At 44.5% G+C, this 27,639-nt stretch overlaps 1 protein-coding gene across 4 annotated transcripts in view; it reads left to right on the forward strand.

Moving 5' to 3' along the window:
* The first annotated feature begins 5,691 nt into the window (after nucleotides 1–5,691).
* Nucleotides 5,692–27,639, forward strand: part of PLA2G4A (phospholipase A2 group IVA) — a 74,512-nt gene continuing 52,564 nt past the window's right edge. Inside the window, exons 1-5 of one of the 4 annotated variants that reach the window (XM_072343688.1) lie at nucleotides 5,692–5,803; nucleotides 18,345–18,447; nucleotides 18,618–18,747; nucleotides 24,445–24,526; nucleotides 27,015–27,126. In XM_072343688.1, the coding sequence (XP_072199789.1) occupies nucleotides 24,497–24,526; nucleotides 27,015–27,126 (142 nt within the window). In that variant the 5' untranslated portion in view covers nucleotides 5,692–5,803; nucleotides 18,345–18,447; nucleotides 18,618–18,747; nucleotides 24,445–24,496. The remainder of the gene's footprint in view (nucleotides 5,804–18,344; nucleotides 18,448–18,617; nucleotides 18,748–24,444; nucleotides 24,527–27,014; nucleotides 27,127–27,639) is intronic. The other 3 variants (XM_072343689.1, XM_072343690.1, XM_072343691.1) reach the window with 3 other exon arrangements.

Below are 27,639 nucleotides of genomic sequence, written 5' to 3' on the forward strand. Positions count from 1 at the left end.
ACTGGTGGTAATCAAGGGGCAGAGTTAGAGGGAAAGCCTCAATAAAAGAATCTCAGGACAGGTTGATAACATAAATATAAGAGCAGCTCAAGCAGAAAAATATTCAGCTGCTGGTTTTGTTGTGTGCAGCCTATCACTTGATTCGATGTCACTGTGAGCCCAGCAGCTGATATACAACTGATTTTTTTTTCAGAGGTGGTTGCAGAGCAGACCCAAGACTTCCAGAGCGATGTTTAACCCTTACCAGGCAATATTAAATTAGAGCTGTAAGTATGCTGTGGTAACATTTCTTTTTCAAGAGGAATTGTGCCTCATAAATCTGCTTAAAAGATGTCTACCTTCATTTAGGTGAGGGTGATCCCATCTGATAAACTGGAATGTTAGAAAAAGAAGGTAAAATATCTCCAGTCCTCTCATGAATTAACAAATGGTAAAAAGAGACTGGGAAGGAAGGGTTGGAATATGTGCTCGGTTTTCATAACTGAGAGCAATAACCAGTGGAATCTCTTGCTGGAAGCAGTGCTATCTTTTATGTGCAGAAATGAACAGGAAAATAGAAGGTTGAATAGTGGAGGAGCCAACTTTATAGCTAGCAGAATTATTCCATCTAGCTGCAACTGCAGAGCATAGGCATAGCCACAGATCCTAAGCTGGCATTACTTTTTAGGAAGGAGAGCTGGTCATCTTGTGGATATCTCAGCAGCACACAAAAGGCAACTAAGTAAAAAACAGGAGAGAAACAGAACGCAAGCAAACCCATTGTTACTTTGTGAACTCACAGCCCATGTTTTGAACAATCTGTGTCATTCTACTCACCCATCTTATGAAGAACATAGAAAACAGAAAATGTAAATGAGAGAAATGGCATGCCTCAAGGAAAAAAAGCTAAATCAACAGAGGTTGGAAAAGAGATGAGTAATAGATATCTGTAAGTAATCGACAGTTTGGGAAGTGTATACAGGAAACTGCAGTTACTTGGAGCACAAAGGTCCAGCTGCAGCCAGTATGATGGGTAGCCTGTGGACAAACAAACAAAAGAATGTAAGTTTTCTGTTGGCTCAAAGTGTGGAATTTGTAGTCACAGGAAGGTGCAGAGATTGAGGGTATTCCTTCAAAATGATTAAGCAGAGACGACAAGTCATGTCCAAAAGCAGTTATTGAAAAGTCATGGTCCTGGTGCTACCCAAAGGAAGGAAGTCCCTGCGTGTTGCTGGTGCCAGAGAGAGGAGCATATTACATGATTGCTGGTTCCAGTGCTTTTTTCATTAGGTTTCTGCTGGTCATTACTGATGGAGACAAGCTATAGGGAGGAGGGAAAGTGAGCAATTACAGCCAGAACAGCAGATCTTTAGAATAATGAACTCCACACCGCTCAGATGTAAACTGCTGATCAAATGATTTTCCTTTTTGCGTTTGGTCTGCTGCTTCTTTTTTATGATTGATTTTTGTTTAGACTTAGGCAGCTTTGTTGACTTCAACAGTATAAATAGTACTTTGGGGCATACTTTAATCCCAACTTCAGTCCAGTATTAATCTCTTTTAAAAACGAATGTTCTTAAGTAGTCCTAGTATAAATATGATCAACTTTAGTTGTATAATTATTGTACTTTGCTGGCGAGTCGTGTGATTTTCCTGTTTTGTTGCAGAGAAACTGCTAATACCACAAAGGATTTTTCATTGATGTAAAACTACCTTGAAGTGTCAGTTGCTGTGAGATTACTTCAGCTGGTCTGGCAGTTCACAAGCCAGCTATCAGAGGTATTGTTTTGGCCCTTCATCTGGCACTAATTTGGAAGAAATCCAAGTGCCACCTTACTTCGTGGCAGATGTGACTGTTTGGCGTCTCAGGGTAGAATGTGAAGCACAGCAGTTGTGCATGCAGGGAGGGGATCAAGGAGACAGAGCCAGTCCCTCCACAGGGCTGGTGCACGGCATGAAAGCCTCAGGTAATGGGCCTGAGCCTATCAGGAAAGGTATGGAGCGGGTATCTGGAGAAGCTAGTTCCCCTGGAGGGCAGGCTGGCAGCAGCAGGGGTGGCCCTGAGATGCTGTGCTCCTTCCATCCTTGGAGGTTTCCAAGTCCTGACTTGATCAAGCCCTGGGAAACCTGCCCCGAACACAGAGCTTCCCCAGCTTTGAGCTGGAGGTTGGACCAAAATCCTCCTGAGATCTCATTCCAGCCTGAGTTATCCTACAATTCTACCATTTTATGAGGTCAGACGTTACAGATATAATAGCAGACAATTACAGAGACTAACTTTGTCCTAAATATGAAGGTTTCACTCGACATGCTGTACTTCAAGTTCTCAGAAGATATTTTGGGATTGCAGCATTGTGTCTCAGACCTGCTGTTATTTCAGCCCTTCATGTTTGTTTCCCTAACTGCCATGGGTGACAGCCACAGCTTGAGCAAACCACCATGTAGGTGGAAGGAGGGACAGAAAGCAGGGCTCTGCCAAAGCACTGGGCACCTGAGCAGAATTCACTCTGAGTGCAAATTTTCCTCATTTGTAGTGGAAAGTACGCCAGAGTTATTATCTTTTAAGTGTAGAGGAGGAATGCTTGCGTGTGGATACGGGGGAGTGAGTGCAGAGCAATGAAGAAATTTCAGTTTTCCACCACAACGATGTGTCTGATAAACTGCCTCAGAGGACCCAACTGGAAACATGGAGTTTCCAGTTTCGTATTCTGCAGAACGTCTGTGATAAGAGGCACTGGGATGGGGGAGGTGGAGCAGGAGGTAGTCCTTCAATTGCTGGAGTTTGGAGACCTAACCAAAGAGTGACTTTTTATTTTCTTTTTTCTTTTTGTTTCTGATGCATTGTGAGGTGTTTGTGACTAAAAGAAAATTCCAGGTTTGTGTTAAGCATCTGACAAAATATCCCTTTTTGTTTCCTTAGATGATTGTCCTGATATGACCAGTCTTGCTTTTCAGTGGTTTTGCCTACAGTTTTGTCTGGGCCTTGACGCTCAAGAGCAGCACACTTAAAATGCCCTCTGTAATTTGTCATAGCTTCAGAAAAGACCTTTGTCTGCTTGGTGCTTCACAATGCCATTCCCACACCCTCTAATTGCCTCACTGCAGCTTATGGCTTGTTTCCACTGCGGGCCACAATAAGAGCTGATTTGCCACCGTCATAGGGAGAAGCTGAGGAGGTGGCTCTGGGTCTGAAGGCTTTGAGCAAACACAGAGACAAGTCAGGCCGGGGAGGGCAGGACCTTGTAGGGCATCCTAGAATGAACGGCAGCATCAGCAGGTAGTTGTTAGTGGGCTGGAGTAGTCTGAAACAACAAAATAAAAACCAACAATACCCTTCACATGAAAGAGAGTGGAAAGAGGTTTCTTAAAGCAGATCGTTCAGACATTGTTTGGCCAGGAACCCACAAAAGATTACAAAGATGTAGTGGGGTGAGTAATGGGCTACCATGTAGGGGGTAGAGCAAAGGAGCAGGGAGGGCATCTGTTCGGCTGGTTTGGCCACAGGAAAAAAAAAAAAAAAAAAAAAAAAAAAAAAAAAAGGGCAAACTCTACCCGTAATTTTCTTGAAGGAATGGGATGAAGACCAAAAATAACTTTCATAATTATAATGAGCAATAACAGGAACAGTCAAAATGTAAATGAAAGCTTTTCATTTCTTCTGTCTGTCAGAAGCAGCAGAGGAATGTTTTCTTCCCTCATTAGTCAGCTCCTTATCAAGAGTCTGTGTTGCTTCCTTGGGCAGGGAAAAATCATTGTTGCTACTGAGAACTAAATGGGGGATTTTCAATGGAAATGCTGGAGTTCCCCCGTTTGTTGTTGATATCCAGAACCATACCCTGGCAGTAACATTTTGCATATGTTTAAAATGTGAGATTGGAGATGAAACGTGGGCTTGGCACAGCTGTGGGACAGCTAATGAAGCCTGTGGGCAGCATGTGACTTCAGAAGCTTGTGCATAAGCAGAGCGGGACCATGCCAGGGTGGAGATGTCGGGGAGCAAGCTGGGGAACAAGACCTTTGAGTCATACCCAACATGGTGGCCACTGATGGTGACCTCTGAGATGAACACAGCTTCTGGGAACGTGGCCTCTCCAGCGCTCTGCAGGATGCAGTACGTTTCTTCAGCAGTTCAAAATAAGAATTTGGGCAAGTAGTTAAGAGGAAAGCTGGTCATACCCTCAGCTTTGCCAGCAGGGAAAAGGGAAGAAAGTAGCGTTTCCTAGGAGCAATCACATTCATGCCATCTGTAATGTCTGTGTGTCTTAAAACTGTTACAGAGATCTAATGACACATTTTGAAGCATCCTTTCCTATCAAAAATGAGTGGAGGGTGATCTTCAGAGAGCAGTTGACTCGGAAGTCAAAAGTACCCAAATAATGACATCATGGTGGTTTTGCTGCCTTTTTCTGGCTAATGTTCCCTCAAATATGCACAATGAAGAAATGGGTGAAGAGACTGTCCACATCAAATAAGTGTTTTCTGAGCTGGCAGTCCTAGGGTTGCTTTCCAAACACAACCTTGCCCACTTTTGTAACAGTGCCCACAGGACAGTACTTTCATGCCATGCCTTTTTTCCTTACAAGATGAGACAGAAAACGAAGTTAAAAGTAATGGTCAGAGTTGCTCACCTCTTGCAGTGCATCATAGAAGACTACTAAGATTATGGAGAAAATGAGGTTCTGGCCAGCAATGCTTTGCAGGGAGGAGCTGCTCATTTTCCCCTAATTGTGGCTACCAGCTTACCACACTACTAGGAACCCTGTTAATGGGATCTGAATGCTGCTCACATACCTCTCACTTGTGGAAGCCTATACCCTTTGGTTTTCTGTGCTTTGAACCATTCAAGGCATTTTTCTCCTTAGTCCAATTTTGTCTTTTGGTACCTAAGGAAGAACCAGCTTTGTGGGGCATGCTGAGGTCGGTGCTGGGTGAGCTGCAGCTGAAGCCCGGCAGGTTCTCCTGCTGACCCACAACAAAGTCCGGAAACCCAAGTAGGACTTTTGTTTTTAATCTCATGATAATGATGCAGTAAATACTTGTTTACAAATGTATGTTAACATGCTTCAAGATATGTCATTTAAAAATCCTTTAAAGAAAAACGACAAATGTGGAAGGGCAATTTAAACACATTTGACATCTTTGCAAAAGTGACTGAATTAATGAAAACCAGTGCATTGCCATTAAAACCAGCCCAAAGCAGCCAGCTGCTTCCATGAGACTCTTCCTTTCTGCACATTCTTCCTCCAGAAAAGACCATTGCACACACCTGAAATGTAGAGATTCGAGCTCGATCTGCACCAGAGGAGGTGTAGTGTGGCTAAAGCATAACTGGGGTGTATTTCAGACTCAAGTCTTTTAATAGTACTTAAGTGTGAGGCGCACCGGTCTGAGGTGCAATAGCATGAGAGACATGTGCGTGAGCTGCTTCGTCCTTGTGAGCTTCGGGCTGTGTGCAGTGAAACTCGGGCTCCACGTCCCGAGCTGGAGCCCGGGGATTTCAGGGCGCTCCGCCACGCAGGGCCTCGCAGCCAGCAGGCCCGGACGCAGCCCGGCACGGAGCCGCGCGGCACGGACCGCAGCCCGGCGTGGCCGCCCCGACTTCTGGTGGCGGTCCGCGCGGCCACACCGCACCGGAATCGCCGCGGTCCCCGGCCCCGCGCGGCGCGCTGCCCCGGCGCTCGGCTCGCCTCCTTAAGAGCGGCGGTCAGCTGACGGCAGGCGCCTCCCCCGCCGCTCGGCTGCGAAGTGCCGAATGCCCGCAACGCGGAGCGCGACGGCAGCGGGACCGGCGGCGACGACCGAGCGCGCGGGACCTCGCGCAGCCGTAAGCGCCTCGGGCCGGGCGGGGGGGAGAGCGGGGCTCGGGCTGCCGTGAATCGCCGGTGAGGAGACCCCCCTCCCGGGGCGGCGTCCAACGCTTTCGCCGCTCGCCTCGGGGGGCGGCGCGGAGCCGAGCGGGGCGAGCTGTGCCCGGCGCGGGGAGAGCGGCGGCACGACGGAGCGCAGGCGGGGGACCCCGCGCTGTGCACGCGCACGTGGGAGGAGGGAGCCGCGTCAGGCGCGTTGCTCACGCGGCCCCGGGGCGCTGGGTGGGCGCGCAGAGATCCCGGCGCTGCCCGCGGCGGAGGCTGCAGCGGGCGCTGACGGCGAGTAGCGGCTCCCGCCGCACCGAGGCGTCGCCGCCGGCCTGCCGAGCCGCCACACCCCCTGTGGCCGGCCCGGGGCCGTGCGCTGGGCTCGGCCCCCCGTTATGGGACGGGGCTGTATGTGTGTGTGTGTGTGCGCGGCGTGGGGCGCTCGTCTGCCATGTCCGTGTACGGCCGTCTTGGCGCGGTCGTGTTTGAAGACACGTAGCAGGAGGGACGTGGAAACGCTCACTCACACCTGAATCACGCAACTCCATCTCCTGGCGGCGGTGCTGCCCGTGGCCTGTTGAAACAGACATAAGGGGAAAGAATGCCGATGTTATTGCTTCACTGAGACGGCATACTTCGTTTCTAATGAACTTGAATGGTTTTGTTTTTTTTCTATTTTTTTTCTGCTTTTTCCTTAACACAGTTATCCTGAGATACCCCTCCTGTATTTTCTTAGTCCCGTAGGCAGCTCTGCCCTCTGCCCTGAAACTGCCACACTGAGGTTCTTTGGCCCAGCTGTTTGCCTTAGGACACGTCAGTCTGGAGCACTGTGCCGGTCCTGAGCTCTGCCTGCAGCCTGGGGCTGTGAGCCCTGCCGGCTCCCTTTGGGGCCTTCTCAGTCAGCCCTGCACGGCCATGCCTGCCAGGCACGTGCTTCTCGGGGATCATGGAGATGGCTTTGTGTGAAGGCAGGGGTTGTTGTATGGGCCAGCTGGATACAGTCTTTGCCGTGGGGCTGGAGCTGCTCTTGGTGATCAGGGACTGAGTCCACACTGAGAGCAGGTTGCTGCCTGGCGCAGGCTGGAAAGCATCAGGGGCAGGCTTGTGTAGCAGCCAGAGAAGGATGCGCATCCTGTCCTTCACATGTCCAGGCAGGCATAGGAAATCTGTCCACGCATACAGAAGGTACTCAGCTTGCTCCTAGCCCACAGATCTGGAGCCCAGCTGCTGCTTCATGGCTGTGGTGATTTGCTGCCAGGCTGCTGACCCTTAGCATGGGTTGGGGCTGAGCCCACAGCCAGCACTCATGCGCAGACCTGAGAGATGGGAGAGTGTGTTTGTGTTTTACTTCTTACCTGCTACAAAACATGGTGGATCAGTCTCTTCATCCTTCAGGACGGTGTCTGAAGAACAGAGGTGACCTTGGGGGGAACAGAAACGAAGTTGTGTCTAAGCACTCGCTTCGTACTGATGGGAAAGCCACATTTCAGTGGTTATTCTGAAGACCGATAAACGTCAAAAAACACAGGCGCGTTTTCCTACAGTTCTGGTTACACTGGCAGAGAGCCAGGGAGGGGACTGATCACTAGACATGCTTTTAGACTGGGTTTTTGTTATTTTATTCTCCTCTTTCTAACTAAGAGCTCCTTGTCATCTTTGGAAGGAATTCTGTCAACTTTCCTCGTCCATGGCAGCATTGCTGCAAGGCAATGAACTCTGTCCGTGTGCTTCCTATCACTTGGTGATACAACTCCATCTCTCCAGGCTGAAAAACAAGTTTTAGAACATGCTTTAGTAATGGAAATGAGCTCATCTGGGTTATGATAATGTGATGTAATAACAGAATGCTTTGAAAATAACTCTTTATTTTATATTTTTTTCCTTAAAACAGTTATTCAGACTTTCCTGAGGGCTTTCCTTTGCTTCTTACCTCAGAGAAAGGATAGGAATTTCCTGTCTGTGTGGACTTCCAGTAGCCTGTGTGTCAATGTCTGGAGCAGAATTACTCAGCCCATGGTGCAGGGGTGGGAGGTGGGCTCGAAGTCATGGACAGTGCTCTGCAAGGCAGGGGCAAACAGCAGCAAGGAGCTGTATGTCACACATGGCCAACCCACTGCTCTTATGTTTTTGTTGCCCTTTCTTTAATGTTTCAATAAAAATACGAAAAACAAAAAACAAGTTTTATTACATATTTAGCTATATTGTGTATTTTATACATGGCCCAAAACAATTCATCCTTACTCAGCTGTGGGGAAAGTTGAAGTAATTAAGCGACATTTAAGCTTCAGCTTGAGTTGTATGAATGAAAAGGATTGTGGTGATGCTGCAGAAGTGCTGCTTGACTTTGCTTAGAAAGATAGTGAGTCATTCATCTTATGGGTACTGCATTCCATGAGATGTTTTCTATAAAAATAAGGCTCTGGTGTTGGTAAGAGGAAAGCACTGGTAATGATGGAGCTGTCCTGTATGGGCTGTGTGCACATGCCATACGTTTCCTGCTGGACCCCAGCAGCTGTCAGCAGTGGGAGCCCGTCTGCCCATGCTGGCATGCATTGCTATGAAGGCAAACAGATGTGGGAGCTGATGTTTGAGTGAGATGTCTGGGCTCTCCAGGTAATCCCTGGGGGAAGTAAATGCAATCCCAGGGTAAAATTAGTGTAATCCTAAAGCAGTTATCCACACAAGTTATGTGCCATGAGTACCTGCTTCTCCCTGTGGGCCGAAGACATGAACACCTGTGCATGGCAGGTGTTTGGAGTTAGGCGAGGGGAGTCCCGTGCAGTCTGCACAGTGCTGCAGGAAAGCCCTTGTTTCTCAGTTTTGATGTACTAGCTCCTTGGAATGGATGGTAGTGTTGCCACTGCTGCATGCTGTGACTGAGAGCAAAGGAGCAAAGAATGTCATGCTTCTTTGTCTCTTGGGTAACAAAACTAGTTGGGCAGACATTTTTAGGCTTAATTACTAAATTAAATGCTGCTTATTGTTATTTTTCACCATCTTGTGATGGTGAAAGCACATTTTTTCCCTCTCTTCTATAACTGCTGTAGCTTCCATTCCTAAAAGTACAGATTAATGAAGGAGAAACTCAGCTTCCACGTATGGAAGTTCAGAGCTGTACCGACTCTGAACGACTGTCGTATTTGTGTGTTTCCATGGTTAACTGATAAGGGACCCATCAAATTCAAGCTGATATTTATCTCATATTCTCGTTAAATGATCTCAGCATAAATGCTGAAACTTTTGTTTTCTTATGAGTGATATCTAACTGTGCTTGTATCCTCAGCTACAATTTGAGTAGACTATCCTTATATATAAACACGATTTATTAACTTTTAAATGTGTTTGCATATATATAAATTAATCCTTGCATACACAACTTTCCGATCGTTGTGTGTGTACATATTTATATGCAAGTTAAGGCTTTGGCCTTAACTTTGGTGGGAAAGCAAACAACACTCCTGTGTGATTTCTGCCAGACATGGAGAAACTCTTGCCATGGCCTGAGCCATTGCTTTGCATGCTCTGTGAGAGACATTGTGCTGCTGGCCTCGACATGCAAAAGTGTATGCAGAATCAGCAGCTGCTGTGTAATGCTGCCATCCTGCTGGAGAAAACACATGGAACCTAAGGTAATTCTGGGGGAAGGTGTCTCTATGGACCCTTGGGATGCTACTAATTAGAACGCATCTGGTTGGTACTCCTGTGTGCCATCCCTTAACAACAGACCACAATGGAGAATTTGTGAAGTGATGGCTTTTGGCACACTTCTGTTCTTAAAAGACTCATGGGTATGGATGCCTGTATAAGTGAACATCTGGAATAACGATGGTATCTTGACCTAGAAAATTGCCCTATAATATGAAGCCAGTCATTCTCATTCTGTTTTGTTTGGATCCTTTCTCCTCGTAATCAAAGCAAATTGATGAGTGTCTAACCATTAGGCTACAAGCACTGCCCCTTTGTCTTTTGATAAAGGCCATCTTGATATGTGAAGAAATGTTTCTTCCTCACATAAGCAAACACCTGTGGATCAAGTGGTGGAAAACTTGGAGATAAATGAGAATAGCTTGTACAGCATCTAAAAAGAGGATTCAAGAAAGCAAACCCTCACTTGACTCACACCTGGTTTATTTCTATGGGTTTGTGCAGTGTGTTCACTGAGGATACTTGCAGTCTTGTGTTGTTTTTGCCAGGCAGTGCAGGGTTCCTGTGGGCTGGTGTGGTGTGTGTGCTGGCAGGACTGAAAGGAGAGCTGGGAAGTTATTTTCTAATGGCAGACATCTGCCCATCCCTTGCATTTCTGGCATTTTCCACTTTGAAATGCACATGCTCATACAAACCTTGGTAACTGACCAATTGGACTCGGCTGGGACATACTGCCAGTAATTTTGTTTTTCATACTTGGATTCCTTTTGGTCCAAGGATTCTAGATTTATGAGCTTAATGAGATCTTCAACTCTCCTGTGGCCGAGTGAGCATAGATTTCACTTTTATAAGGAAATTTTTCTAATACAAAAACAGTAACTTCATCCTGGTTAAAGTCAAGTTTGGGTCCGTACTGTTATACCGATGTGTGGCTTTCTCTTTTTGTTGTTTTTTGTTCTGAGTGTTACTGAGATTCTCTTGTGACTTAGAAACTGAAATATTGGAAAGCATGAAAATGATGTTTGATATGACTGAAGGAAAGGAAAGCAGGTTTTGTTGCTTGCAAAACTTAGTTCACATTTACTAGTGTGGGAAAAAAAGGAGGCTGAGCTGAACCAAGTTTGGCTTTTCCCTATGGTGCGCAGGTGTGTCTGTGGTCAGCTGTGGCACAGAGAGGTGCTTCTGAAGGAAGCTGAGGAGAACTGTTGGCTGCCAGCTTGGTGTGGGGGGATGAGGGCAGCACCCAGGCTCTTTGCCAAAAGGTTCTGCTGAAAAACTTGTCCCAGGAGTTCCTGTATGTGGTTTGGTTGGCTGTGCCACCATCAATTCTTGGCACTGTTCCATGTCCATAACTGATGGCTTCAGGGAGACTTACATGTGGTGCTCTCTTGCCAAAAAGAGTGTTGCCAAAAAGAGCGTTACCAAAACCGATCTGGTAATGATAGCTTTTTGCTTTGGCAAGTTGACATTTTTTAACCAAAAACTGCTTTGCTGACCAAAGTGCTTGAACATCTTTGCTGTGTTCATGCCCCTGTTGTGTACTTTGTAGCAATCATCTCAGTACAATGTAGGCACAACAGACAGCTTTGATATGCGGAGAGTTGAGTTAGTGAGGGAGGTTCTAAGTCTCTGGTGTCTTAAGAAAACAGTGAATGAGTCCTTTAGGCAAATTTGTAAGAGCGTAGTCATAGTTCATGCAAAACTGTTCTGAACTTTCTCTGACTGACCGATCTTGATGCATCAGAGGAAAAACAAGAAAGTCCCTCTCATGTCCCTGATTTTGCAAAACAGTTTTAACAAGAGGATATGTAACTTTGCTGTTCTTCTTAAGTTTGATTGCCCGTGATTATTTTTTTTTTAGTCATCATCTGTGGCTCCTCAGTGAATTAGGCTACTCTGCATTGCTGTAGGCCAGCCCCATTTAAGATCTGGGTACCTATCAGTTAGTGCTCCTTTGGTAGTTCCATATTTCTGTTTTGAAACCACTGGCATTGCTAACCTCTTAGTAGTGGTAGAATCAAATTGCAATAAGGCCTGGAATATCTCATGACGGCTTGTGATAAATAGGAAACTTTCCAGTATCTGTATGAAATCAAAATGCTATTTTTAGTTCTGACCTGTATGCAGAGCCCTGTTTGATGATGGTGTGCACACGTTCAGTATGGTTTACAACCTCCTCAGGAAGATTTGGCTGCATTGTTAGTGACAGTATTTGTGATGGTTGTCTAAAAGTGAAGCAAACATAGTCCAGTACAAAACTTTCTTCTTAAATCAGCATTCTTAGTGTTGTTCCTCTGAGCTTGGTGGAAGTGGTGGAGCAAAAAATGCAAGCAGTTCTGCAGCTGCTAGAGCCCTGGGAGAGAGATGGAAGAGAAGGTGGTAAATGACTAGGGAACGGAAGGAGCCTCAGAGCCCTGAGAGACATGGAGCAGAAAGAGGAAGCTGAGGAAGGGTGGAAGGACGTACCGCTTCTTTGCACAGCTGCCCAGGAGGAAGATGTGTGTGCAGCTTCTCAGCTGAGCAGTCAAGCGGGGCTGCGGGGCAGGCTCCTTTCAGTGTGCATGGAAAAGCAAAACCTTGGGGTAAATAGTTTCTTTGGTTAAGAGGAGTGTCAGGGAAGACCTTATCACTCTCTACTGCTCCCTGAAAGGAGGTTGTCTTGAGGTGTGGGTCAGCCTCTTCTCACACATAACAGCATTAGGATGAGAGGTAATGGCTTTAAGTTCTTCCAGGGGATGTTCACTTGGATACTGGGAAAAGCTTATTCTGAAGAGAAGTGGCAATTCACTGGAACAGGCTGCCTGGAGAGGTGACAGTGCTGCCATTCTTGGAAGTGTTAGAGAAATGTGGAGATGTAGCATGTAAGGACAGGGTTTAGTGGGCATGGTGGTGGTGGGTTGATGGTTGGACTAGATGATCTTTGCGGTCTTTTCCAGGATGAGAGATTTCATGATTTTGCATTGCTGATGTAACTCTGGCTTCAGACCAGCTGGTAAGTCGGGTGTTCCTTTGGTAACTGCCCACATTTTGAGCTGCATGGGGTCAGGCATGCTTTGACTTGTGTTGTTTGGTTTTGTGTGACAGCCATGTGCCAGATGCAGATCAGTAACATGGATGTTGGTACATTTTCTGTTTCAGTTGTTTACTGGTAAAACTACTGAAAAGAGCCAGAAATCTTTCACAGTACAAATTCACCTACCACCTTGCCTGTTTCTTTAAGACTACAGCTTATGCAGCGGGGATGCCTCAGTCTATTTGTTCATGTGCAAGACCTGCAATATTCAGACTCCAGCTTGGCAAAAATCATAAGACATTTCCATATAGATTTTACTCACGTAGTTTAAAAACCACTGAGAAATCTCGTCATCAGAAGTTTATTCATAAGTACTTTTACTAGAAAGTCCTGACCAATTTCCGTGAGGGCACACCCATTGGGCCCCAGCTACTTTTAACGTGATGACCATGCAGACCAGAGGAAATGCCACACAGTTGTCCCCTTTATTGCAGACTGTGGCCAGAGCTCGTGTTTTTAATAAATGGTCCAAAGCCATGACAGAGTTACAACATGACAGTTGTAACTTTGAGTCATGTACAGCCGTGCTGAGTGGTGCTGACGAAGTGCACCTTGCCTCTGCTCCAGCCACGCCGTGCCAGTGGGGCACCAGCCTGCCTTGTGAGCTGCACTGCAGTTTGTTACACACTCCAGTGCCAGGAAATCGATGGGGAAAAAAAGCCAGCAGTTTGGAAGACTTCTCTGGATGCAAAAAGGAGTTTAAAAGGAAGTGTTTGCCTGACTTTCAGCTGTATTTGTTTTGTTGCTGACGTTTGACCATGACAGAAGCCAGCTGTTAATTTCACTAGCAATTTGCATTTTTAGCTATTATTGCAGTTGTTCTTTTGTGTGTAACTGATGCATATCTGTAGTGCAGAGGCACTTTCCTTTGCAATTGAAACCTGAGAGGATTGGAGTGCTTGGCCTGCAGTGCAGCAGACAACCTCTTCCCCAATTTAAACTGTAAAAACTTACGGAGAACATGAGAATAGTGTTTTAAAATTGAACTTGAACCATCTCTGTTTTACAGCAGGGGAGGGAAATGAAGGTGTAGAGAGATTAAAGATATTACAGAATCACAGGTGTGCCCCCAGTGGCGCAGTGGTTTAAGCTGCTGCCTGCGGCACCGGAGGGCCCGGGTTCGAATCCCCCCTGTGGCGCAGGGGTAGAAGTGCCACTTCGCTACACAGAGGGCTCGAAACCCGGGAGTTGGACTCGATGATCTCTAAGGTCCCTTCCAACTCGCACGATACTATGATACTATGATACTATGATGATACAGAATGACAGAATTGTAGGGGTTGGAAGGGACCTCTAGAGATCATCGAGTCCAACCCCCCTGCCAAAGCAGGTTCTCTACACCAGGTCGCACAGGTAGGCATCCAAGCAGGTCTTGAATATCTCCAGAGAAGGAGACTACACAACCCCCCTGGGCAGCCTGTTTCAGTGCTCCATCACCCTCACTGTAAAGAAGTTCTTGTGCATGCTTGTGTGGAACTTCCTATGTTCCAGCTTATGTCCATTTCCCCTTGTCCTGTCTCCACATACCACTGAAAAGAATGTAAGAACCAAACTGTAATTCATCATTGTAGTTCATTATTCTAATGAATTTTTTAAGAGGCATTTAGATGTAGAATGACATCACTGTCGTCACCAAGGCTGAGTGAAGGACTTGGGTTGATATACCTGGAGTCTAAATCTAGTGCTCCACCTGTAAAATGTTCAGAAGTAGTAATTGCTGCAGCACTTCTTACAGACAGGTCCTGGGCATTCTGGCAAACGACAGCTCCTCTCAGCAAGGGAAAATAGGGAGAAATAGAAAATTTTCTTGAATCGTGTTTTGTTGTTTTTTCTTTTCTTCCCATGTGAGTTTTAATAGGATATAGTCAACGAAACTACTCAGTCCAGGTTTTCCAGTATTGCAATTGAGTTATATAACAGTTAATTTTAAATCTTACTTCCTTACTTCCAACTGAAATGCACACATAACAAATAGTCTGCATAGATGATCCCCTTGAAATGGGTTAAGCAATTTGTGACTTGGCTATCTGCAGGAAAAGACAGGGATTTCTCTTTCCTTGGCTTCCATCAGCTGAAATTAGTTATATTCAGGGCTGAGTTCTGTTTTTTGTTCGTTATTTGTAGTACAGTTTCACTGGAACTAAAATATTTAGCACTGGAGAAAAGTTGTGTAAAGGTATTAAGATGGTCTTTCATTCTCAGATCTGAATTCATTCTGAAAGTTCTTCTAGGAAGATCCAGTTCTGTTCCATTTTCTGACTTCTCAGTGAGTTGGATGTATAGTAAAATCACATATGACGACATGGCTCTTTTTGTAACCTCTTGTGAACCGTTGCAGTGTGTGTTTCTTGTTAACCCTTCCTTGCGTAAGTGGTATAATTGTAGGATAAATCAGAATGCACTGAATCAGTCACCTCTTCCTCTCAGGCCTGTAGTTAGTGACCATGGTGAAAATGCAATATTTGGCTAGAGAGGAAATGTACTGGGAACTCCTACGACTACTGTGTAATGTGTGTCAGGTATTTAGGCAGAAGTGTTTCCAGCCTAGTGAGTATTTGTTCGTTAGGTATTTATTTGCTGAACATAGCGAGTTTTTCAGCTGGGTTAAGCCCAGCCCAATTAAGTTGGTTACGGGAGCGTGTCTACTTCCCCCTGACTCACTGTTCCTGTCTCCTGTTACAGGAGGTTGCTGTAGCTTGGAGACCTCCGGGAGATGTTGGGCAGCTTGTACCTAGAGAACTGGCCTGACAGTGGTTCAGCCATCCTCACTCAAGTCTTCTCAAGTAGCCTCCAGCACTAGATAAGGTGTAGATTTACCTCACTGAAGTCTGTGGAGATGTTTCTGGAGTTTCAGCCCTTCTGGTGTGCTTGGTATCTCTCTTCCACTGAGAGGAACTCTTGCTCTCGGTGCTACCTGTAGCGTCAGTAATTGCTTGCAGGCCACCAGGTCATCTTTCAAAAAGAGATTCACAGTTCTTTCATCTCTGTCCTCTCTAGCAGGAAGTCAGATGTGTTTCCCAATCTTAAAATCTCCTCTTCAGTCAACTTCCTTTCCAAACTTCGCCCCACGGCATTCTCCAAAAATGTGGCACAGAGGTCAAGCTTTTCGCTTTTCTGCTCAGGATCTTTCCTTCCACCCATGTTCTCAGCAAGGCATGGGAAGAATGCTCGTTAAATGTTGAAGCATATAATTTTTTACTTGTGATGAAAACTGAGTGATGAGTGCCCTGCAGAGAGTAAATGGTAATCCTTTCTTGTGTGGGAAGGCCTAAATTAAGAAATAACGTTTCAGTGATTTTCCAGGATGCTTGACTAAATCATGTAGAAACAGATTATTTATTTCTACTGTACAATCACAAGATCAATCTGTAACCAAATAAAATTCTGCCGTCTGATCTGATAAAAGTGGATGGTGACATTCATACCAAAACCCTGAGACAGTACTGAGGTTTTTCTGGTACCTTTATCATATCATTAATGAGCATTAATGACTGTATTAGCGAGTCACACTTATTCACTGTTTTATACTTGTGTTTTTGATTTTTAAAGAGAATTGGTCAACTTGATATAAATAGCGTCCCTTTGTGATTGTCTTTGAATCTTGAAGACTTACTGTGGTGGTGGTATTTATACTGTGTTACACTTTACTCGTTTATGGTGGTTTTTTCTTCTCAGCGGGTCTGTCTGTGCAGTAACGCAACACTCAGCATGGAGTAAGAAAACCTCATTATTCTTTGTGTGTTTCATCCTGCACAACTGTGAGGTAGCGGTAAGCAGTGTTACTGGATCAACACTGAGAAGTAAAGCACTTCCAGTAATAATCTATGTGTGTGCCAACGTCTTTTGGGGGAAGGGCTCTGTTTATTGTTGATCTTCATTGTTGCTTCCCTTTATCCTTTTCACTTTGTTACCTCATGTGAAAATGGGCTAGGTTCAAGAAAGTCTTGTTTTAAACAGGACAGCACCTGTCCTGTAGTAGTACCTTGTTACCGTCAATGTCGGAAACTGTGCTGAACAATTGCTCTTGGGCCGACAAGATAGTTAATTTTTGAGTGCAAGTGAGACTTGGGAGCTGAACAGAAGGCCGTCTCTTTTATATGGTCATGCTAAGCGGTGGTCTGTTCAAGATGCTGTGTTTGTTTTTCCACTTGTGTATTGCGTCAGACTCTGCTTGCTCACGGCTGTTTTTTCTCATTTTTTAAAGATCAATTTATTTTTTTTTCCTGAGCTCAAGTCTTGTGTGTCTGTGTTTTTGATAGAGCTGCTAATTACGTGATTGCATATTTGTCTGTTTGCATGATCCTTGCCTCATTCAACATGGAGGACAGATGACACTTGGGGAGTCATTGTTGCGCGGTACTCAAAGAGGCTGTTGTTTGTAGGATCCCAAACATGTTTCCTGCAGATGTTGAAATAAATGAGGCAGGGGGTTGTAGGAGCAGCAAGGATGATCTCATGTCTAAGGCAGATGAACAGCAGAGTAATGATCTAGGGAGCTGGATCCCTGCCTTCAGGACAAGCCTTTCAACTTGCTGGCAGCAGCCACCTCCAGTGCCTGGTGGATCCTCCCAAAATGAGAGTGGTAACCTGCTGGAGGTTTCACTGTGCGCTTGGGGAAAAGGCACGTGTTCTGTTTTATTGACTTACAGATTCTTTCAGCATCACGGCGACTGGGTATTCCTCACTGTTCCTTTTTCCTGATTCCTGTGCAACTGATACAGCATGGCTTGTTTATCAAGATCCTTCTTTAACTAGGATGTCAGCCAGAGTAAACTCAACTGTGGCAAATCAACTGCATGATATGTTTGCAAACACTTTTCTCCCATCTGCCTGCTTTTAGCATTGCTGAACTTGGCTGAAATAATTTTAATAAAAAACAGTCCTTGCAGTTGTGATCACAGTAGGGCAAAACTGTGTTGCAGAAGAGTATTTTTGTGTTAGGGAGCTTCCTTTAAGTCTGAGGTGCTGTTTTGCTCCATGTAACGAAGGTGACTTGTTCCTCGTACCCTGACACCGAGCTGCTTTGGATGAAAACTGTGAGTTAGAGGCACAGTGAAGTTTTTATTCAGACTCAGACTGCGATTAGTAAGTTAAGTTAATAAAGTTGGGGCTATTTCTTCCTGTTGGAGCTGGAAGGATCAAAGAATGGATGCCATATATTCTAATTACTACAGGTTTTATGGAAAATCATGCACACAGTTGCTTGAGAGTGACTTTTCTGGGAATTACGTCAGTCATTGTTCTTCAGGGCTTATCCTGTCCTTTAGAAGTGGAAGTGGCAACTTTTCCTTGAGACATGTCCTCCCAGGTAGTGCTTTGTTCCTTCTCATTCCCATTGCCCACCTGTGTATCTTTTCAGGCTGCTGGCTGCTCAGGGCTGAGCCACTGCTCTGCTGGAACCGCCTCTGTAGCTGTACAGAGGGCACTGCTGCTGCTGCTTTATCACTTAGTGAAAGCAGCTTGATAAGCCGTCCTGGGCTGGTAGCACCCAGAGCTGTGTGAGGCAGGATGCTGCCTGCCATGCCTGAGCCTTTCGGTCCAAGTTTCACAGCTTGGTGAGTGCAGGTCATAGCCTTGTGCATCATGGTGTGAGAGGAGGGAACACAAAGAGGAGCTGCTTCATCTTTGTGTGCCCTGACTGTGTGAGCGCATTTGTGTGCAGGTAAACTACAGGAACCCAGAAAGGATCATTACAATAAAAAGGCAATTAACGAAACAGCGATTTTTGTTACTTCCTTGCATTGTAGTGCATGAAGCTTAAACTGTTGTTTTATTCTTTTGTTTATCTGTAGATCTGACAGAAGCACTTGGATGTCTGGAATTCAAGATACTTTTTTTGTGCTCTTACGCTGAAGTAGAACAAATAAGTGCAAGAAATTTCTCTAGTTCAGGCAAGTAGGTACACCTCTATGGCATGTATGCAGTTAAGATTTTGCTTAACTAATGAACTGTGGGAACCTTTTTTAAAATGAAGGAACTCATTTGTTCTGTTGCAACACACAATTTAAAAGGAACATAAGGAGTCTGATATTTGACTTTCATTTTCTATTGTTTAATAATTAAAGGTCATACTGAATCCTGCTTTGGATGACTGAAAAGCCTCTTTGGTGTGGAATTGCATGAGACGTTTGGCAGTTGTCTTGAATAAAAGTTGAGACAGAAATGTCCTTCATAGATCCTTATCAACACATTGTGGTAAGTAGTTCTGAATCTTCTATATATGATTTCTTGTGTACTGTCTTGTATTCTGTAATAAGTTATTCTGAAGATGCACATTGTATTATAAGTACCTTAAATTTGTTTAAGTAATGTTAAGTGTGACTAGAGCAAATTTGTGAAGAAACTTGTTTGAATGAAATATGAAAGACGGTCAGCTTCTCTAAAGCAGGCAGTGCCTTGGAGAGTGATTTCAGTATAAGTTGCAGCAGAGTACAGGGTCCTACCTTAACTAATGGGTGTGGTGTCATGGTGGTGTTGTTCTGACGGAACTGCCTGTTTGATGTGTTTCATCAAAATGCTTGTATTTGGCTGGTTTCTCATAACTGATGGTCAGTCAGAACTGTATCCTATAGAAGTAACACCCTGCGTTACTATCTTTTTCCTTTCCAATACAGTTTTTCTGTACTATTCTATATACCGACTAACATTTTCCCCTTCCCATGAAAGTGAGTAGAGAGGTGAATTGGCAATTTTGGATGCACAGGTCCTAAAAAAGTATCTGTCAGTGATGATTGTTCAGAGACTAAGTATACAGCCTGTAGGCTCCAGGTAAAGATCGGTGAGATGACCTGTGCCACTCAACAACACATTGATAATTGATAATGTTGTTGCTGTGCTCCATTCTCCCCATAGCCTCCCAGTGTTCTCCCTGCACCCTCCATTGCAGCTCAGAAGCACAGCTAGTCCTGACCTTGATGAACTGGGAGGAGACTAGTTCAGTGCGAAAGCTCAGTTGTGTGTTGTCAGAGCTGGCCCAAGGGAAGTGCAGAACCATGTGAGCACAGGCTGTGTCAGTGGAGAAGTAGGGGCTAGGGGGTGAAATGAGAAATGGGAGCAGCACTGCCTGCTGTGTGGTGAAAGGCAGCAGAATGGCTCAGCAGATGACTGGACATGGGCTTCTGGCTGTTGTGCGTGCTCTCATGTGTCTCTGTTAGAACGACTTTCCAGATTAAATATCACCATTCCTGTCCCAGCCAAAATCTTGGAACAGGCAAGTCTATTCTTATCAGTCCTTTTTTGTAACAATCTCGTGGCAGGAAACGAGATACATACTCAAAGATACATACTCATACCATACACTTGTCATAAAGTCGAACTTTTTACATTACTAAAAATGTAATGTGTGCTTCCTTGAAATGATCTCTTATCAGTTTTGTGGTTTCCACCCTACACAGTTACATTCTTTATATGAGTTAGCAGCCTACAGATGTGAAACTCATGTTGTACTTGATCTGTAGCTCTGTGAAGACCACTGTACAGACAAGCTTCAGGGTCATTGATGCCTGTATTTAACAAAGTTCAAAACAATACCTGAACTTATTCCTTTCCGTCTCAGTGCCCTCTCCTGGGTGGAATGTTTGCTCTGCTCTGCACCTCTATGGAAGCACTTAAAAGATCTGTTATGACGCCGTAGTGAGGAGGACACAGCTTTAGAAGCATAAGTAATTTTAATCCTCTATCCTTAGTGCTGAATTCTAATTATGGAATGTTGTTACAGGAACACTGTTAATGCAAGAGGCTTTCTTCTTTTGTCTTTTCGTATGAATTTAAATTGCAAGGAAAGTTGCACTAAAATTGGAACGCTCAGGGCAGCAGGCAAAAACAATGTGTTTTTAATAACATAAAAAGACTCAGAAGTCATCATTTTCCAAAGTCCTGCTAAATACTGTGTGTTTTCTCCTCTCTTTATCTTTTCCCTTCTCTGCTTTATGAAAGCTGAGAGAATGAAAGCAGGCATTCACAAAGTCACTGCAGGTATGGGTAGATCTGACTGCACCAAAGATACCGTCAGATGAATAAATAGCTGTGACTTAATGCACCTTGTTAAATTGTTCTTGGGGTTAAATGTTAAGATAATGAATAAAGTTATTTCAAGATTTGCGCGCAGAACTGTCTGCTTTAATTTGTGACATCTGTGTAAAAGCAGAGTGTGATCTTCATGGAAATCCGTTATTTAAGAAAATAGGCCAACATTTTCCTTTGTCCGACCCAGCTGTCAGCATTGAAGTCGAGGAAGTTAGCGAGCAGTAAGCCCTTATTACACAATGTATAACAGACCTTCCTGGTTTGTGTTTTGTGTGTTTCTCCAGATTGAGTTACATTTTGTGACTCAGCATTCTGGAGGATGAAAAATGCTGTATTCAGTGCATGCAAATTCCTTGCTTTCTTTGTAAGTGTGGGAAGTTCATAGGCAAAACCCATCTGTCTTACAGCAGATTTTTAGAGCATCGTCTGTGATGGGAAAGTAATGGCTTTATGCAAATATGAGTGCAACAATAGGTGAAAAATAAAGGGACTTAGATAACAAGGGAAATTTTATGGGGAGGATAGAACAGCTAAAGGTGGAAGAGGAAGGAAGAAGGCAGAAGTGGGTTTTAACCAAACAGATTGAGAGTTGTGTGAGGGCAGGAGATACTGAACAGTGGATGTTCAGCATAGCTGGAAAACCTTGTGCTTGTATCTCAGAGGGGGAGATCAAACAAGGAAATGAGGAGAGAGCAAGTACTGACCACGGGAGTGTCCTTCATTCAGAAAACCCGTCTTTGGAGGAGGCAAATTGAAGGTCATTTGTATTTTAATTTCTTCCTTCTCCCTATTTATAGAGAAGGAGTAAATAAAGTGAAACAAATACTTATAGCCAGGCCTCAACAGGAGAGGGTATTTAGGCTTTTGAGTTTTGGGAGCTTCTGAAATTTTAACCCAACCTGTGTTTCTAAAGGTACACAGATGTTGCTCCACTCGGTGTTGCAATGTTTAAGTGATTCATATGCAGTCTTGTTTTTTTCAGACGTAATTGAGAAGTTGACAATGTACAGATTTTTATCAAGACTTAAGATGAACATAAATCACTTGAAAATGAAGCTTTGTCATCTGAATTATTAAGGGCTGGATTTACAAAGGTATTCAGAGTCAATATGCTGTATTTTCAGGGCTTCTCACTCCTAGAGGTTAGCCTTTCCAAAAGCCAACAAAGGAATGATCCCCAAAGATGTGCTATCTGTTGAAGTGGATATTTATTACTCTTAGAAACAGGATCCGAAGTGGAAAAATGTCTTAATTTCCGATTGCACTGAGTTGCATCGAAAACATTTATTTTGAGATAAGAAAAGAACTGGACTTTCGAGCTTCCTGTGTTTCCCTGTGTACATTTTTTCTAGGAGGGAGATAGTTTATTTTAGTACTGTGCTGTTGCAAAATTCTCCTAAGCATGTGATTATAGCCAGGTATTAATAACTCTATAATTATAAACCTCACTGTGTTATTTTGGGTGAGGTGTGGGGAATGAAGATTATGTTTTTATGTTGTTTTGCCATTGTTATGTGTACATTCATTTTGGAGGGTACCAAACGTTATGCTTCAGTTAACAGTTTGCAGCCTGATCTGGTGGAGGCAGCCAGCCCATGGCAAGGGCTGGGGCTGAAAGGCCCTTTCCAACCCGGTCATTCTGTGATTTAACAGTGGGCAATTTATTGATGTATACAAGTTTGATGAGTAGGACCAAGGTGCAGGCGGGCTGCCTTCCAGAGGTGCTGTCTCTAAGGGAGAACCTTTACAGCACTGTGGGGCACCAGGACTGCACTTGAGTTGCACACAGCAGCCGAGAACTAAATCCAGCACTCAGATGTCCTGTACTTGTAATTTAATGACAGTTTGATCCTCCTCTTTGTTGCTAAATGCTCAGTGCTTAATGCTGGTTCAGAGTCTCAAGTGAGGACAGGATCTTACCTAACAGAACAAGGGGAAGGGCAATGTGTTTGCACTTGGACATTTCTTTTTAATCATAAGGTTGTGTACAACAAAGCAACGACACCAGTTTGTGTGAGCAAACACTGGGCCAACACTGTGTTGTGAAACCTTCAGCAGTCTGACATGCATGTGGACGTGGCACACACCAATAAAACAGTCCTGAGCACTCGTAAAGTGAACGGGAAATGGGATGATGAGGGAAGCTGTTTTCTGGAGATTGAGAGCATCTGAAAATTCACAAAACCACATAAATGACAGAGCTGGGGAAGCTCCACATAGCTCACAGCAGTCCCAACTACCCACCAACCCCCTTCTCTGCTCTTGTGGAAAGTGTGTTCAGGGAGGGGTTCCATCCTCTTTACCATTCATGCAGCTTATGCAAGTTGCAGTGCATCATGTGGATGTTATGAAGTTACTGGGCTGTCTGCATGTAAGTATGTAAGTTTTCTGTGGTACTTTTTTTTTTTTTTTTTTTTTTTTTGACTCCTTGGCTTATTCCTTTAAAAAAGATGTGTTATTTATTTATTTTAATGTGTCCAGAAGAAAACATAGCAGGAAAGCACCAGACACAGCCTGAATGGGCACGTCAGACCCTTGTCAGAGGTACTGTCTGTCGTTTTAAACAAGCTTCAAGGAATTTCCTGATATCCATAGTTCCTCTTTTAATTCTGATTGGAAACCCTTGCAAGATAATCTGGTTAGCTGCTCTGGTTTTAATGATTCATAAGCAGTGTTTATCTGAATATATTTCATAAAGCTGGTGGATGCTGAAAGCAAGAATACCCCAGGTAGAGACCTGGGGCACAGGTGTGTCAGTGTGGATGGCAGGGGAGCACCTGGGACCCCGGGAGTTGTGCAGGCCCATGTGCAGTCTTCGTGCCTGGGGCTGCAGAGCCCAGCAGCTGGGACATGGTGCTCTCTGCATGGAAGAGCTCAGGGCTGAGGAGGTGCCTGGATTTCTTGCCAGGAGATCGAGTTTGTACTGGGTGTGTAGGCAGCCAGACAGCCCAGGTAAGGCTAGGCACCAAGCAGGCAGTGTAGGTGTAGTGCTGGGAACAGTTGGTATGCCCTGCTCCTGGCTGCAGGCTGCTTGTAGCTTGCCTGCATGCCCTTGAGCCCTTCGCGTGGAAGGAAAGCCATGGCACCTGGTGGCACTGGGATGGTGCTCAGTGGCATTCAGTGGGTTGGTCAAACTTGTGACTACATAGATAAAGTAGATGGAAGCTCTTCCCATCCACGTTTTTACTTTTGTTTCTTAATTTTACATCCCCTTCTACTTCCCTATTTCATTTGGGACATATGTTCAGGCTGCTCTTACAAAGGCAGCTCCTGCTGTTGCTTGATCTTTGCAGGAAACAGGAAGCTCCAAAAACTGTGCAGTTTGCTTATGGGCATTGTAACAGCTTGCTTTCCACGTTTACTCCACTGTGCTGGGGACACTTGTACTTTGAGTGTTGTTGTGTAGTAAAAGGTATACTATGTTTTACTGATTTAATTACTTTGTTTTTTAATCCTTTTTGTTTTTCTTTTTTTTTTTTCCACTGGTTTTTACTGGAGGGAAGTAATTATAAACGTGAGCACATGGTAAAATAGTACCCCCCACTGTTTTTTTTCTTATCAAACCGGGTTGTCCTTGACTGACTAAATGCCTTAAAGCAGATTCTGTAGAGGAGGAGTATTATTCACTGAGATCAGTAGGTGTGGCTGCAGGAAAATCTAGCAACCCCAGTATAAGGTCTGACCTTTCAGTAAAGCTACGGGGTGCAGTTCAGCTTTATAATGCTCTATCCAGTATGTATTCTTCTTTTTCTTTTACATTTTGATGTAGGAATTTCTTTCTTTCAGTTCTCAGATGAAGTGAAAGGCAATTTTAATAGCTGCTTTTTGGTTCTGGAGTTTAATCATGTTTAACTCTCTGACTTCTAGGTGGAACACCAGTACTCACACATATTCACTGTGACAGTAAGGAAAGCCACAAATGTCACAAAAGGAGCCATTGGTGACATGCGTGAGTATCTCTTTCTGTTTTGCTTCTTTTTTCTAGGAGACTATTCTGTAGGCAGAGGGGCGGGGGATGCCACAACATGTTTGTCATGCAATAAAAGATTGGTTGAGTTTTGTCTTTTCTGTCTGTCTTGTTAAAGTGAGAGCAATGTACCCATTATGCTGCTTGCTCATTTCAAATTAGAATTCAGATTTGCCGCTCCTTCTTTCCACTGATCCAGAGAAGATGAGTGTGTTGTAAACAATTTGCCCATGAGCAAACACACCTACGTTTAGTTTTTGGCTTAATCAGAAGTGCTGTTCTGAGGATAGTGAATGTGGCTCTTGTATCTTCAAAAAGTGAAAAGAAATAGGCCTAGAGCTCTGCTGAGTCAACACAATAGAAAAAGAAAGCGGGGGGGGGGGGGGGGGGGGAAGAGTAAGCAGATCTCACGATGGAGTGCTACATAAGACACCACTGCTTCTTCCCCTTTTGGTTAGACTTCTGAGTCTCCAGACTTAGCAGCTGAACAGGAAGCCACTGGGAAGGACTCATGAAAACTCTTGCCTGTTCTTAAGGAGGAAAGGAGATAATAATATACTGGCTCAGTCTGTGAGAAGACTATTCCTGCTTCCTTTATTATGAGTGTTTGGCTCTCAGGTTGTCATCATTTTTCTCTGGCACTTCTTCCCTTACTTAGCCTGGAATGGCATCTGAGGAGGAGGAGCATGGTGGTACCTTGCTTTTGCTCTATGGTCGGGCTTGTTTGAGAGGCAGTCATTTCTCTCCCAGTGCATTCTTGGAAGCTGGTTTCAGGTCAGACTACAGCAGCTGCTCTCATACACAGATTTGCTTGGGCAAGTGAATGGTTCTTCTATACTTAGTTGCCAGCATTGATACTAAACATGGCAGGTAGGTGGGGAGAGATGTCAGGGAGCCCTGGCAGGGGAGGACTTGGGAATCTGTTTGCTATCTGCTGTGGAGTGAAGGAAAGGAGCATATACAGAAGATGCTGTAAGAGGTTATCCTGGTGATCTCTGAAAGGGTCTTCACTCAAAACAAAAAACTTGGGAGAAGTGCTGTAAAAACTAGAACAAGGGCCTCATAAATTTATGTGTAGGAGAAGATGGGTTCAGTGGAAGGACACAGGATCCTGGCACAGGAGAGTGGGGAGATGGGAAGGTAAGAAAGGATGGGGAGCTTGAAGTATAGGTAGTATAAAAGAGAGGTATATAAACATCGGAGGCTCAGGTTCGAATCCCCCCTGTGGCACAAGTGGTAGAAGTGCTGCTCTGCTACATAGAAGGCTCAAATCCCGGCAGTTGGACTTGATGATCTCTAAGGTCCTTTCCAACTCGCACGATACTGTGATACTGTGATACAGTTGGTTGTGGCAGCCAGTATTTTTTGTTTTTTTTTCATTGAATTTGTCAAAAATAACTCGTTAAAAGAATTTCTGAATCTGAATTAGGTTTCTGACCTCAAATGTAGGATTTGATACCAGAGAGAATGTCTGTGATTTGTAACATGAGGTAAGTCTGTATAAATTAAGAGAGTTAACTTGTAATGGTGAATGGAGGTTCTGGGGAAGATCAAGTGGTATACTTTTGTTCCTTTTTCCATGTCCCAAGTGAATGTCTCAGATGCTTAGAGTCTCCTGCTAGAAAATTCTCAATTCAATTATATTTCTGTTTCTCGGGGTGTAATCTGGAACTCTCTCTTCTTCAGAAAGAGCTTCTCAAATGCTGGTAACTTCAGGATGCCAAGTGCTGGGTTCTGAAGGGTTCTAATCCCCTGGCTTAGAGGGCATGGGTGGCCAACAGCTTTTCATCACTCTGTATTTTGAAACACTGCTGTTCTTTGCAGCCACGTGATTAATTTTACATCTTTGCCATCTTTTATGAGACTGATAGCTTTCGGGAACAGTGATGAAGGATCTGGGTAGATCTAAGTTCATTGTGGAAGAACTTATTATTTTGCTGTACTCCCACTATAAGGATCTGAGGTCAGCCTCTACCCAGGAAACCTTGTGTCTGGTGTATATGGGGTTCTGACTGTCCTTGGGCATTAAGAGCATATGGCATATTATCCACTCCTCTATCCTCCCATGCCTAGGATGGAGAGATATGCGGACTTTTGAGCAGACTTTTCAAGATGTCCTGTACACTTCATTAATGAAGACGACAAATGGATGTGTCATCCTTAAAACTCAATAATGGATATATACTGCAACTTCCACAGACTATGTTTTCTTATGTGAACAGTTCATACACAGCACTGCTGACTCAAGATGTATGCTTTGTTTCCTGGCTGACTGGAGCAACAGAGAAAATTGGAGCTAGGATTGCTTCAGGCCCTCTATTTTTTCTCACTGAGATTTCCCGTTGTATCTGTAAGCTTTAAAATCTCTGTAGAGTGATCTGACAAATATTGGCAGCCAGATCTGAATCTGGGTCACACCAGCATCTGACTAGCTAAGGTACAGTAACTCGTTTTTTGGCTGCTCTTTCAGCCTGGAGGTGTTCCATCCCATGGATCGTTTTTGTGGCCCTTCTCTGGATGCTCTCCAATAGCTCCATGTCTCTCCTGTACTGAGGACTCCTCATGTGGATACAGTGTTCCAGGTGAGGTCTCACAGCAGAGAGGCAGATCCCATCCTTCTACTTGCTGGTCACTCTGCTTTTGATGCAGTCCAGGGTACAGTTGCCTTTCTGTGAGGGCATTTTGCTGGCTCACATTCAGCTGCCATCCAGCAGTATCCCCAGGACCTTTTTGTCAGGGCTGTGCTCAATCATTATATCCCCTAACTTGTGCTGGTAGTGGGGTTTGCCACCACTAACCTGCTGTACCTTGCACTTGACTTCTTTGAATCTCATGAGGTTCTCCTGCACTCACTGCTTGGGCCGTCTCTTTGGATGGCATCCTGTCCCTTGGGTATGTATCATCTTGCACCCCATGGCTTGGTGTCATCTTGCTGAGAGTGCACTCAATCCCACTGTTCATGTCACCAATGAAGATTTTGAAGGACATTGATCCCAGTATTGATTCCAAACATGTTGCCTGGTGAAACATTGTAGTAGCTCTTGGGATGCACCCACAGAGCTGAAGACACCACTCTTTCTACATTTTGAGTCTTT

Source organism: Excalfactoria chinensis, chromosome 8 (genome assembly GCF_039878825.1).
Source record: "Excalfactoria chinensis isolate bCotChi1 chromosome 8, bCotChi1.hap2, whole genome shotgun sequence".
In the NCBI taxonomy this organism is placed as follows: domain Eukaryota; kingdom Metazoa; phylum Chordata; class Aves; order Galliformes; family Phasianidae; genus Excalfactoria; species Excalfactoria chinensis.